The sequence below is a fragment of the Heliangelus exortis genome, chromosome 4 (genome assembly GCF_036169615.1).
Source record: "Heliangelus exortis chromosome 4, bHelExo1.hap1, whole genome shotgun sequence".
Lineage (NCBI taxonomy): Eukaryota > Metazoa > Chordata > Aves > Apodiformes > Trochilidae > Heliangelus > Heliangelus exortis.
Window position 1 is genome coordinate 2,666,972 of NC_092425.1, and position 13,511 is coordinate 2,680,482.

At 36.5% G+C, this 13,511-nt stretch overlaps 1 protein-coding gene across 2 annotated transcripts in view; it reads left to right on the forward strand.

Moving 5' to 3' along the window:
• GSTCD (glutathione S-transferase C-terminal domain containing) overlaps positions 1-9,613 on the forward strand; it is a 31,638-nt gene extending 22,025 nt beyond the window's left edge. Inside the window, exons 8-11 of one of the 2 annotated variants that reach the window (XM_071742614.1) lie at positions 2,167-2,300; positions 3,962-3,992; positions 6,913-6,982; positions 8,283-8,404. In XM_071742614.1, the coding sequence (XP_071598715.1) occupies positions 2,167-2,300; positions 3,962-3,992; positions 6,913-6,982; positions 8,283-8,314 (267 nt within the window). In that variant the 3' untranslated portion in view covers positions 8,315-8,404. Of the gene's footprint in view, positions 1-2,166; positions 2,301-3,961; positions 3,993-6,912; positions 6,983-8,282 lie in introns of both variants that reach the window. The other variant, XM_071742612.1, reaches the window with a different exon arrangement.
• Positions 9,614-13,511: the final 3,898 nt, after the last annotated feature.

Consider the following 13,511-nt stretch of genomic DNA (forward strand, 5'->3'; position numbering starts at 1 on the left):
TGATTACTGACCTGATACACCACTTAGACACAAAGCTTTTGTTCTGAAACAGTCTGTTTGGGCACCAAACTTACTATTACATTGCAAGCTTACATGTTGTAGTCCAGCTGCCATAAATAATGGCAGTTTATTTTATACAACTGCCATAATAAAGGATTTCAATCTTAAAGAGAAATCTTTCAAAGTGTACTTCCAGGCAGTTTTCATTTACATGCCAGCACCCAGAGGGCCTTAGTTGTTTTTAATACTTAGGTACTACTCATAGTATCTCAGCTAATGTGTGAGAACAAGTTAAATGTTTAAGCTTTGATTGGGGAATGTGTATTTTTGAGTGTGTTGAGTTCTTATCTTTTTAAGGTCACTAAAGTGAACCTGAGGTTTCGTGGAACATTCTTTTCCTTTCACTTTTCTATGTGCACAGGGGGGTTGCAGAGCTGGGGGAGTAATCCAGGGCAGTGGTCTCACTGTCATTAATTCCATTGCTCTCTTCAGGGCCCACTTTGTTTTTCCTGTGTCACAGATGTGTGGATTTGTGATCTAAATGCATTATGTGCATTAATCCTCACTTCTTATTTTGTTTCAGGTAGTGAGTTTAAAATATGGGATATCCTGACAAGGCTTTGTGTTTAACGTTGTGATTTTTTTTTTGCTTAACTAAAATGATTCTGAGAAACCCAAAGAAGAAATCAGTCATTGTAAAGCAAAGCTACTGGGCTGATCCACTGCTGTTCTAAGGTCTCTTCTCCAAACATGAAAGTGAACCACAGTTCTTACTTTTCTATATGGATAGATGGCAAAGTTACTAGAATTTTAATTCCATTACAATCGAATAACTATGATTTTAAGAATCTATTCGTGATGTTAAAATCTTTTTTTTTGTTGTTCCTAAATTCATATAAGCAGAAAACTTTCATTTTGGAATTATTTTCTTCTTAATCTTTTTAATGTTCTGCTTGAGACAAGAATATCTGTTACCATCTGTATGCAGTTACAGTTCAGTTGATGATTAATGGTCTGCTCAGCTGAGCTTACATCAAGCAGTCTGCAGACAGAAAAGTCTTTGTTTTGATCTATATCTGAGAGCAAAATTTTTACCTTCTATTTGCTGTACCTTGAAAAACAACTTTGAACCCTGAAATCTGAGCCTTGTGGTTTTAAACCTTTTTCCTAAATTGACCGTGAACAAAAAGCAAACAGTGCAGTTTTACAAATCCACACCACTGCATAAAATTAAAAAAATATGCCTCAAAAAATCCTACATTTAGTGAAAACATAGATCAGTGTGTATGCACCAGGCCTGCTCCTTGAGCTACTGAATACAAGGAAAAGGCAGAAAAAGCAGTGCCTGTATTTCACGTGCCCCATTTGCTGTTACAGGTGTCTGTAAGAGAGAGCTGCTTGCCTTTTCTTGCAAATACTGCATACATCTGTAACTTGCCTTTCTGTAAAAAAGCATAAAGAATTTGGGCTCAACCTGTGTTACCCAAACACATCTCAATGCCCACAGGTAGCTGTTGTGACTTAAAGACATTCCTGTATTAGTGTGAGTGCCTATCACTAAGAAAAAATAAGATAAGAAAAAGGAGGGGAGAAAACAAAAAAGGGGTACAAGTTGTATTTGATGCTTTGCCCCCCCTAAGGTTTGTTTTCTGACCTCTGTATTCAGTACTAATCAATCATATTATCAAAATTTATGCTTAAATGTTGTCCTTTAAATGTGACCTTCAGGTCTGTCTATTACTTCTCTTCCTGCTCAGTTGAAATCGAGTTTTGAAACAGTTCTTTCAATTTCTAAGTCCTTTTTGCTTGTCAGAAACTTCTGACTAATCACCACAGTAATTTTTCTTTTACTGTTTTCTTCATTTTTAGTTGGTGGTGTATCACAATGTGATGTACCTACCTTTTGAGTGCTTTTGGTGAGAGACCCTGGTTCAGTGTTGATGTTTCCCTTGTGAATGGAATAGGCCATACATTTTCCTCAGTATGGATATGAAGGAGAACAATGAAAAATTGAGGAATTAAGGGCCAGACCTTTGGCATGACAGCTGGCACTGTAAAAATTTCTGCATATATTTAAGAAACTCAGTGAACCAAAAAATGTAGAATATTGCTGTAAGGATTTTGCTTGATTCTTTGGGTTTTTTTTCTTTGTTTTTAACACTGCAGGTGGCTCTGCATGCATGTGGTGTGGCAACAGACATGGTGATGGAGCACTGCATCAAGGCACAAGCAGCCTTTGTCATCTCCCCTTGTTGTTATGGCTTCATTCAAAACACAGTCAAGTTCAAATATCCACGAAGGTAAAGTAAAAATAACAAGATAAGCTTTCAAACAGCTATTTAAATGAAGGAAGAAAGTGCTGAAAGAGTATAGAATTAATCAGTTTAAAGATCACTTCAAGTGTTTAAGCTAAACTGGGTCACGTTTATAATGCAGCTGTTTCCTCCTATTTCTCTTTGCAAAAACACATCATGAAAGTGAGACAGATTGGCAATTCCTAGATTATTTATTTTTCTGGATGTATCTGTAGTTCAGAATACTTTATACCATCAACAGAGTAGATACAGTTTGTGGAAATCTATGTAATATGCGGACCTTTTACCTTGAAATCACAAAGTTAATAGAAAACTCATGAACATTACTATTTACTCATGTAAGTAGTATTTTAATGCTGGAGCAAGATGTAAGCAATCACCCTAAAGAAATGTGTCTGCTTTCTACCACAGTTTACTGCTTGTGAAACCCTTATGATTTATTTCCAAGAAGACAAGCTCTCCTGTATTTCAGTTCATATTTTTAATACTTTTCAATGGACTGTGTATTTTGCCTCCTTCTAATCTGGTCTGTTGGAGATACGTATTTATTTTAGGCTTAAGAATTTTAATGCTTTTGATATAAATAAAATGTGAAAGGTAGGCATAAAGTGCCAGAAGATAAGAGGCTAAGAGCCCTCTGAGGCAGAACTAGATAGGGGAAGAGAGTTGTGGGTTTGTTTTTTTTTCACAAAGCTGACCTTTGCATTTTGAATGTCCAAGATGAATCAGATTTTGTTCTGCTAGGAATTACCACCTTGTTTTAAGTATGTTATCTCCTAAAATAAGAAACTGAAACATGTTGTCTAAAAAGGAATCAACAAATCTAGGAAAACTTTATGCATCCATGTTCAATATTTTTCATATTTTTCTACAGTATTGAAGTCTGCTGCCAGAAGTGTGTGGAGGCTAAATTTTAAGAATTTGTTAGTTTGATAAGCTTTGCATTAACAGTGTTTTCTTACTCAGTTTGATTCTTTCATCTCTTCATGTGTGCCCTTTTTGTTTTCTCTTGTGACACAGTAGAAGAAATAAATATTCTTAAGGAAGAGACAATGAAATTTTAAGCCTCCAAAAGTTAGCAGGCATATAGCTTTTTTCCTGTTGATTTTCCTTTTTATCTATTGATTGGAATACTAGTGACCAGTTAATGTTTTTGGATCATGAAGACTGGAAATGCTCACTGTGTAAGAAAACTTCTGTTTCTGTGTGATCATAAAACATTTCCTCATATTGCCTGCATTCCATACTCAATTCCATAGTAGAGGCACCTTGCTCCTGTGGTACAAACAAAGTAGATCCATGTCTAGAGATTGTCTGCATGTAATCTAAAGTATTCATGTGACAATGTGGAAGCACCAGTAAATTTGTGCCAGCATGAATGATTTCTATGATTTCTAAATTTCTAATGGTTTGAAGAGAGAGAATTTTTATTAATAATATAATTGGGGAAAAAAATTCCAATTTTTCCTTTTCTAGTGAACTGGAACTGTAATGGTTTCTGGTTTATTTTTATTTAATGCCTTTCTGTAGGACACAGATACTGTTTTTTTGTTTAACATGTCCTCAAGTATCTAATGATTGCTTGGATTTTCCACCTCTCCTTTCTTTAAATCTTAATTGAATTGGTCTTTTTTTTTTTTTTTCAGTCATCAGTTCAAAGACACTTTGTCCTACAAGGTATGTAAAAAGGATGGGGGAGGAAAAGGGTTATGCAGAGTTTCTTGCCTTTTAATGTGTTTTCTTATCAAATTAAATATAAGTGATTATCATTTAATAATTATCATTTAATTGCCAGCAGGAACATGTGCTATGTGAAGTGTTCATTAGTATTGCAGATGCCATTATGTTGCTTTCTTTCCACCATCCGTTTTTAAGGTTTTTTTTTTTTTTTTTCTTCAGTAAAATTAAACAGTTTCTCCATAAAAGAACTTTTTAAATCAGAATGTAGAAAAGAGCCATTTCTAAGATACATTGACACTTATCAGTCAACAATTACAGGATACTAATGTATTTACTTCTAAAATACAACTGTTTGTACTACATAAATGTCTGTTTTTTTTGGGGTAAAATGACTCTTTTTATAGATCTTATTTTCTGATAAACATTTGGTTTCTCCCTCTAACTTTTGTCTATAAGATGGGGCATGGTGAGCAGGAAGAGTTTGTACTCATCAGCAAGAACTTGATAGAGTATTGTTTTTAAAATGTTACTCAAAATAATTTTCTAAATGTTCAAATATGTTTGGACTCTGAGGAGCCAGGGTCTGTGTGGAGAGAGAAGAGTGGGAAAAAGAATCTATAACAGAAATATATTAGAGAGATGATATTTCTAATATCCAAATGTTTTTTTGGGACAGTGAGCATAGCAGAGGTGCTAAATGTAGCAGGAATATAGAGATTATCCTTCTTTCATCCTCAAGTAAAGGAGTATTTTTAAAATTCAGAAAATTTCAAGCCACCTTATATAGGGAAGTTTTAATTGCCTGGTAATACACTGATCTTATCTTTATGACAGTCAGGTTTATGTACACTTTACTCATTTACATGGGAAAAGCAGCACAGTGCATTTGGACCTGCCATTATTTTTTTCCCTTGATTTAACATTCTTTGCAGCACATTTATATGTTTCTGACACATCATCTTGAAGAATTTGTGTTTCAGTTCAGAAAAAGTTTATTTGCTATTATTAAAAGTAGATCTGTTGATAGTACAGAGGGGTGTGGTAACAGTTATGAGGTCAGAAATGCCCAGGTTTAGGGTAGTCTGCATAAACTCATTAAAGACCATTTTTTTTCCTTAATCTGTTAACCCATGAAGGTTTAAACCACAGGGTTTATCAGCACCACAGAAGTTTCAGAGTTCTATTATTTGTGTTGCAGAAGACCACAGGGGCCAAAGGCACTGCTAAAAAACACTGCTGCTCCTCATAGTAAACAGTCTGGGCTGGTTGGTGCCTCACGTAATCCTAGTTATAAATAACTTCTGTTATACAGCTAGCTGGATGCATCTTTATATTTCATATTAATAAATTGTTACAGGTTATTGGCTAGCAGCCAGAGCTGCCATGTGTTGTCCAGATGTTGTCTGTGTCACCCCCCTCCAGGTCACATTTTAAATTCATTTCTCTTATCTTTCATTTTAGTGAGATCTAAAAAGACACCCAGAAGTCTTGCATTTCCAAAACTTTTCTTTTTTTTTTTTTTTTTTATGAGAACATTATGCTGTAATTCATTAGTTTATAGCTGCAAAGAATAAGGTTATGATAGCTGTAGATTTCTACCATGATACATTTTGAGACCATTTGTCAAGATGCTGTCCCTATAGGAGAACTGGAAAGTAAAACTGAATAACTTTGCATGTACAGCTTTGGCAGCTTAATAGGAATTGAAGGCATGGGTTTCCTAGACAGCAAGTTAACTGCTTATGCATGCACAAAGTTTGGGCAGCTTATAATTTACAAATGCTCTTCTTATTTCTGCCAACATGGGATGTGACAATTTGATGACTGTCAGGGGGATATGATGTAGTTGTTACTTAGGCTCCAGCTTAACTTTTTGGAGCATCTCTGTAGAAAGCCAAGGAATTAAGAGTCAGTTGAGATTTTCAGGGGAAGTGGTGAGGCTTTACCTTGGCTCTGGTCTTGTTGGATGAGCTGGGAACCTGATGTTGGAAAGAGCTGTGGTACCTTGGGTGCCTGAAGGCTGGTGAGGGGTTCTGTGCTAGTGAGGATCTTCTCCCACTTCTTTGAGTCCCTCTTTTTCTCCTCAAGCTGCCTATCTTCTCTTCTACCTCAACAAAATTGCTCCTGGCTCTGCTGCTCCTCCATTCTCCAATAGTCACATCTGGTTTTAACATTTTCAGCTCTTTTGTACTACAGAAATAGCCATATTTGCAATGAACTGATTGGCTAGAACATGTTTAAGTCCTAAACATGTTATAATATGTTCTTATTTTGCTTCCACATTTCTTATGGAGCTGTGAGCTAAAAACCTTCTTGTGACTGGAGAAAAAACATCCCTGCCTCAAGATATTGTAAATTTATTTAATAAATTAGTAATGTTTAAGTATTAGGTAGGAATAATATTTTATGTATAATATATGGACAAATTTTTTTTGTTGTCAATTGTCCATTGAATGTAATAATTGGATGGAGTGTAGTGTGGAGGAAGTAACCACCTTGATTTAATAAGAAGATGGGATTTCTTTCAGGTTTTTTTGTGAAATTGAGCCTTAGATGTTTATGTCCCCCTAATAAAGTATCTTTACCTCAGGATATTGAGGAAAGCTGAAGTATCCAAAGGAGAAGTTGCTTTCTCCATCTGTTACAGGAACCAAACCTTTGAAATCATCTTTTTATATCAGACAAGAATTTAAAGGCAATGTTTGTAAAGACTTGATTTACACACATATGTACAAGCTGAAGCAGTATCAAAATTAGGATGTGCACAGAATTAGGATTTTATAACTTTGTTTCTAGAAACAGTCGTCAACACGATAGCATTTTTTATACTTTTAGGACTTTAATTAGATTTTTCTTGCTTTATTTGACAGAGTGAAGTGCTACTGGACCAAATTTCTTGACTTTTATTTTTTTTTAGGAGCATATGATGCTTTGCAGATTTGCAGATCAGACAGCTGTCCAGCTTCCACCTGAACGCAGGCTAATTGGTATGAATTTCTCCAGCTGTTGTGTAAAATATCTCTGTGATGTGTTTCACTTGACATTCTGAGGAAGAAGAAGTACATTTTATGATCAGGACATTACGTGCTGTCTTCACATAACACTTGAAAAATTTGGAGCCCTTCACATTTTTCCTCTTGTTGTTCTGAACTACGAATTAGAAACTTTTTTCGTTCAGATTTATCACTGGGTTAGGAAGTTTGCATCTTACTGATTTTTGCTGCTGCTCCTTTTATTTTCCTCCCAACATTCTCTGAAGAGAAAAAGGTCTTCATGAAGTTCACTGAAGTCCTGCTGCTGCCTATTTATCTTCCATTGAAAGCACAGGCTATTCATCATCACACCTTTTGATCCTGCTTGTCTCTGCTGTTGATAACTCTCTTAAAAAAAGGCAAACATCTAATGCTTACCTCTTCTCTGGAGTGCCAGCCTTCCCATTGTGGAGAAAATTAAGCTTATAGCTAGAGCAGTGCATGACTCAATTTTTGCCTTTTGGTAGTCACTTCTGTTTTAGGTTTGTACTTTATTGGCATTCTGAGAAGGAGCTGCTGCCTTCTACTGGGTCATTTCCATGCACTTAATAGCCAAAATAAGTTGATCCTGAGATTTTAGTTTCTTGGGCAATGATTCCTGAAGAAAAGAAATGCAAGAACCCTCACCCTAACCCTGTACACTCTGAATAATAATAATAATAATAATAATAATAATAATAATAATAATAATGATGATGATGATGATGATGATGATGTTGTCAGTATCAGGGGCATGTATGTGCCATTTTTTTCAACCATCTACAGAAGCTGATTTTTTGGGGAAACCACAAATGGAGGAAAATAATGTCACAGGAATTAATTTATAGACATACATCCTGGTTGGTTTATTTAACTGATGATGTCTCCTTCCTTGTAACCTAAATCCATACAGGACCAAACTGGAAAGTTCTTTTTTCAGGCCAAATGTTGTCGTGCCTCTAAATTGTCTCCTACCCAGTTACTGCCCCTCAAATTCCCAGCTACCAACTGTGGCTTTTACATTAATGCATGGATTTTTCTGTAAATCTGAGAATACTCAAAAGCAGTTTTGCCTGTTTTCTTTCTGCATCTATAAAGAGTTAATAATCCCTCCCAAGATCTTTGATGAATAAGAGTTACAAGTCACAGATGTGATTTAGAAAAGCAGATTAAGATATTTTTTAAGTAGATTTGGAACTGGCTGTTTAAATGACTTACTGATGTGTTTTCCTAACATTGAAGTGCACGTTTCTGATGATATTTCTGCATTTTTTAGAGTTTCCATGCTCTCCTCTGCTCTTGTTTTAGGGAAGCAGTGCATGGGACTCGTGGATCTGGATCGGGCATGGGCTGCAGAAGAACATAACTACTCTGTCCAAGTCATATCCATGGTGCCAGAGAGTTGTTCTCCAAAGAACAACATGATTGTGGGCATCCCTGCTTAGAGTGTGAAACTTGCATCTGACTTGAGCATAAATCTTCAGTGCATAATGACATCCAGCAGATACAAGCATAGCTGGGAGCCAGGCATCACCCATCTTGAACCCATTTCATTTGGAAAAGGAAACAGCACCAAAAATCTTAGAAATTCAACTGCATGCAGAACCTCACAAATTGTACATATAATCCATTATTAAGCAGCTCTTGGTTCTCTTACTCAGAAGTTTCTGGATCAAACAATTACGTGTGGAATCATACCCATCTGTAAAGGTCTAGAAAAAGGTTGGTCTCATTGAAGGGAAGGTGATTTCCTTTTAAGTAAAACAACCTTGGCTTCTTCAAAACTGCATTCATGGTCAGAACTGCCTTTGTGTTCATAAGCAGAGGAGTTATCATCTAATAATGCAGATAACTAGAGGAATAGAAAAGATCAAATTTATGGTCAAGACACTACACTGTGCAACAGGTGGTGGACAACAAGGATTCTGTACTACTGTAGGAAGATTATATTTAATAGAATATATTTAATAGAAGTTCATCAGAATACAGAAATGTATTCTGACTTAAAAATCTCTTTTAAAGGAACTTAAAAATTCTCTTTAAATATTACAGGAGGATTCTGTCACCAGGTGCTGAAAGTGGGTTTAGTTAAAGAAACCAAACCCTTAATTATCCGTTCTCTGGGTTAATGGGAGCCAGTGATGATGTCAGTGAATGGAGACTTCACTGCCTCCTCTGCTAACTGAAGTGTGTTGCATCCCATTCTTAAGAATATTGCTGTCAGAAGGAATTTTTAAGGACAGTTCTTGTGTCTTTATATATATTCTCTTCAATGATTTTATATTCAGTTTAGAATTTGAAAAAATATGCAAATGTTGAACCATTTGAAAAGATCAACCACGGCCATGCTACTGTGAAATAAAAATGAATGTTCTTCTCTGCACTGATTAGTAGACAGTTTTCTACTATAATTCAAAGTCAGCTTTTGACACAAACACAGTTCAGAGTAGCTCCTAACAGGTTTTTTTCTGTATGGTTATGGGTGTGATATATTTATTAATTTTGTCATGGATTAATTGAAATAAATCTGATTTGGTCAGTATGAATGTGCCTTCAGTGCACGTAGCAAACAGTATTACAAAAAATAAAAAGTACTGGATGAAAAAAGGGATCCTGAACTATTTAATGCTTTTATCTCTAGAAGATCTAAATACCTGGGATTTTTTAGTGTGAAGGCAGAAGGGGGCTGCACACTTATTTGGAAGCACAAAGGTGGGTGGATAGGTATGATTTCATACCTTTAGACTGAAGTCTTCAGTAGATAATTATGGAGTGCTTTTTCTGCAACTTTTTATAGTTACAGGAGTAGCTGGAATTTGGAAGAATATATAGCAAATATAAAATACATGGCAATACCAGTTGCCTCCAGGGTTTTCTCTCATACTTGCCTAGAGAGAACTCAGTTGATTAAGATAGCAGTATATCAAGTCTGAATGTTTTCCATGTTAAATTACTTTATTTAGAACTCAAGATGCTATGGAGTGTGAAAAAGTCTCTTCATTACCTTTTTGTGCTGAAGGAAGAACTCATCAAGGTGAGGCATCTCAGGCAAGCTTTGATGCTGTTTACAGTAAGGCTTTTTTCACAGTGCACTGCCCCGGGCAGTGGGCACAAGTACAAGTGTTTTAATTATGGTGTTAATGTAGACATGCATGCAGCAGAATGAAAAACAAGTGTGGAATGCAGAGCTAGGACAAGCTCCTTGTACTTTCCCAGAGAGATGCATCCTGTAGCTGCTGAGTGGAGCAGATGTGTGAGTGAGAAGTGTCAAGGGAGAGGTAAGAACCAAAGCATAACAGGCAGGAATAGCCTGGAGAGGAGTACCTGGTGTGCTCAGTCCTGTAAGAAACATCCCTGCAATGGAGATTTGGTTGTTTCAGCACTAAGGAAGCATTTAGTCAGCAGGTTGTAAAATTCTGCACCTGTATATGGGACAGGTAGGATGAAGTGCAATCCAGTTTTAATCAGATTCTCTGTGAAAAGGTTGCACAACTTTTACGCTGATAAAAATGCATTAAAAAAACCCCACCTGCAGATTCTCACTTAACAAAAACTGTAGGTTGAAGGATGCTGCTGGTGTGGTGACATTATGCTGCTGTAATACCAGTTATTCTTCATTTTACATCCCCTGTACCCACACAGTTCTCTGCCACCTGTGGTTTGGTTGGTTCATGGCAAGTGCATTGGAATGTAGAAATAATTTATTGCTGATCATACTCCTGCTGATACTGCTTTAAAAAAAAAAATAAAATTATCCCTTCTTTCTTGTGGAGGAATATTTGAGTTTGGAATCTGTTTGTCAACACTAGTGCCCGATGTGGTGTTTATATATTAGTAAGGATTCAGTTGTGTTTCTTGAAGCTTAGAGAAAGAAAATCTTTGCTCTGTCTTCAGAGCCAGAGTGCAATGAAGTAGGTGGTGGAGTCAGGAGAGTCTTACATGTGAGAGCTGAAATAATCTCAGTAATTATGTTGTTACATACATGATCAAGAAATCTGGGTAGGTTTTTTTGCTAGTTGCAAATGGATTAGGAATAGAGATAGGATGCAGAAAAAAAAAACTTCTGTGCTCACTTCACATAGGAAAGCCAAAGTAATTTCAGGAACAGTTTTTTAATATTTTTGTGTACTTCAGTCCCTTAAAAAACATCAGTTTGCATTGAAATTCTTACACCTTTGTCAGTCCCAAGTAATTGTAATTTAATTTTTTTATTAGTGTGCTTTTATAGCTCCCAGTTTTCTTGCTTTCACCTCTCCCAGTGCTAGTTTGCCAACCCACATCATTACTTTGGGTGTGTTGGAACAGTATCCTAGGCATGTTTTTAATTTTTTGTTAACAGCTTGTTTTTTTCCTAAGGATAAAATGTTAATTTAAAATAACATGCCAGTCTACTTAACATGCCCTTTATTCTTATATGTCATTGTTGTAATTTTTAACATTTTTATAAGTATTTGGTTGCTTTAGCTGTTTGTAGGGCTGTAACTTTTCATTTAACATTGTAAGTAGAATTTGAAGGGTTTTGAAAGGAATTTATTTTTGTATGTATGAAGGTAGAGTAAGTTTCTCAATAGTAGCCTTCAATAGTAGCAGTAGATTTCTCATTTATACTCAAGATAAAATTGCAATTTTCCAGCCATGGACGTGAGACAAAGGAAAATGAGCTCCATTGTATGAAAATAATAAAGAGGAAAAGTCATATCTAAGGTAAATTATGCAACAGTATCACCTGTGCTGTGGAACAGGAAACTGAAAATTTAGCTTTCCTTCATCTCCAGCATTGTCTCAGTGCTCAGCTTTTGCTGTGTTTCTCAGTTTTAGTGTTTTTTCCTATGGATTTCTGTAGTTGTGTTCACCTCCAAAAAGTAGCATGTCAGAAGCCTTGGCATGACTTCAGTTGCAGATGTACCTTCTGGGATATCATTTGGGATCCATGCACCAGAAGGGATGTTCCTAAAATGGTGTTGCCATAGGTAAGATTTGCCCTCTATAAGATAAATGAGCAAGTTTAAAATTAACTTTCCAGTTAATTGTTTAAAAAAAAACAAACAAACCCACAACAAAACCCAAACCAAACCACAAAAAAAAAACCCAAAAAACAAAACAAACCCAAAACAAACAAACCGGAGAAACCCAACAAACCAAAACCACACAGTAACTACTCCACTGAGGATCATATGACTGTCTGGCTTTTATTAGATGCTTTAGCCTAATATTTTCAAGGCATCCGGGGTACTTTTGGTACAAGTGTGTGGAGAGAGGAGCAGTGGAGTGTAAAAGTAGCAAGAGAAGGGTGAGTTGAGGGGTTATTTGAGATACTCCAGCTGTGGAACTCACTCCCTCTAGCAATTTTACTTCCCTACCCCCACATATGTTTGTGGAGAGTCTTTTCATTTGGTATTTCCTGGACTGTGGACCATTCCTACATTACCTGTGGCAATCAATTTGAATTGATTTGCAGGAGCTGTTTATGTGGGTTTTGTGACAAGCTGACCTATTATTTGTTTCCATTCTGCCTATGTGAAAATAAAACACAAACATAAGGCCAAGAAAATGTAGGTGATTTTAATACCTGGTATACAAATAATCCTATTATTTTCCAAAGCAAATACAAAGGGGTGGTGGTCTGTCATAACATAACCAGTTTATTGTAGGACTCTGGGGCTGCCAGGAAGTTTGCAAACTTAAAGGTAAGTGATTGGTTTTATAATGTGCATTTTGTTTCTTCGTGGCATCTGCATTTAGCAAGTGGAATTCTCATGACAGATGGTCCCTGAGCCAGGTTTTCAGTCAGGCTTTTAAGCAGGAGTTTTTAAAAATGTGGATAATGAAGTTACCCATAGTTAAAATAGACGTTAGGGAAGGATCATGGGGGATGGAAGCCTCATGTTTTACAACTTAGGCCAAGAATTTTGAGCCAACTGCTGTTCATTAAAAAATGCTGTTGCTTATTTCTGAGGCCTCCAGTCTGGACCACTGTTTCCAACCAGAATCAAATTTCTGGTTCAGGGCTGCAAATCCCAGGCGCCTTCCCTTGATTGTTGTGTGCAGTGGCTGACTTCTGAAAATTAACTTTTATTAGATTTCATTCTTAAATTACTAAAAAAAGGCTGTTGAATTGCACAAATAATCTTCTGCTTACTATGGGTTTTGTCCAGCTAACGTTGTTTTTCCTGTACTTCAGCATAGACTGTGGATTTCTTTTATAAATAGGTATCCATTTTCATACCCTTGCTGTGTTACAGTCCCTGAGCTATGATCATAGAATCATAAAATCATAGAATTGGCTGGGTTGGAAGGGACCTCAGAGCTCATCAAGTCCAACCCTTGATCCACTCCCCCCGTGGTTCCCAGCCCATGGCACTGAGTGCCACATCCAGGCTCTTTTGAAATATCTCCAGGGATGGAGAATCCACCCCTTCCCTGGGCAGCCCATTCCAATGCCTGATCACCCTCTCCAGAAAGAAATTCTTTCTCATGTCCAACCTAAACCTCCCCTGGCACAACT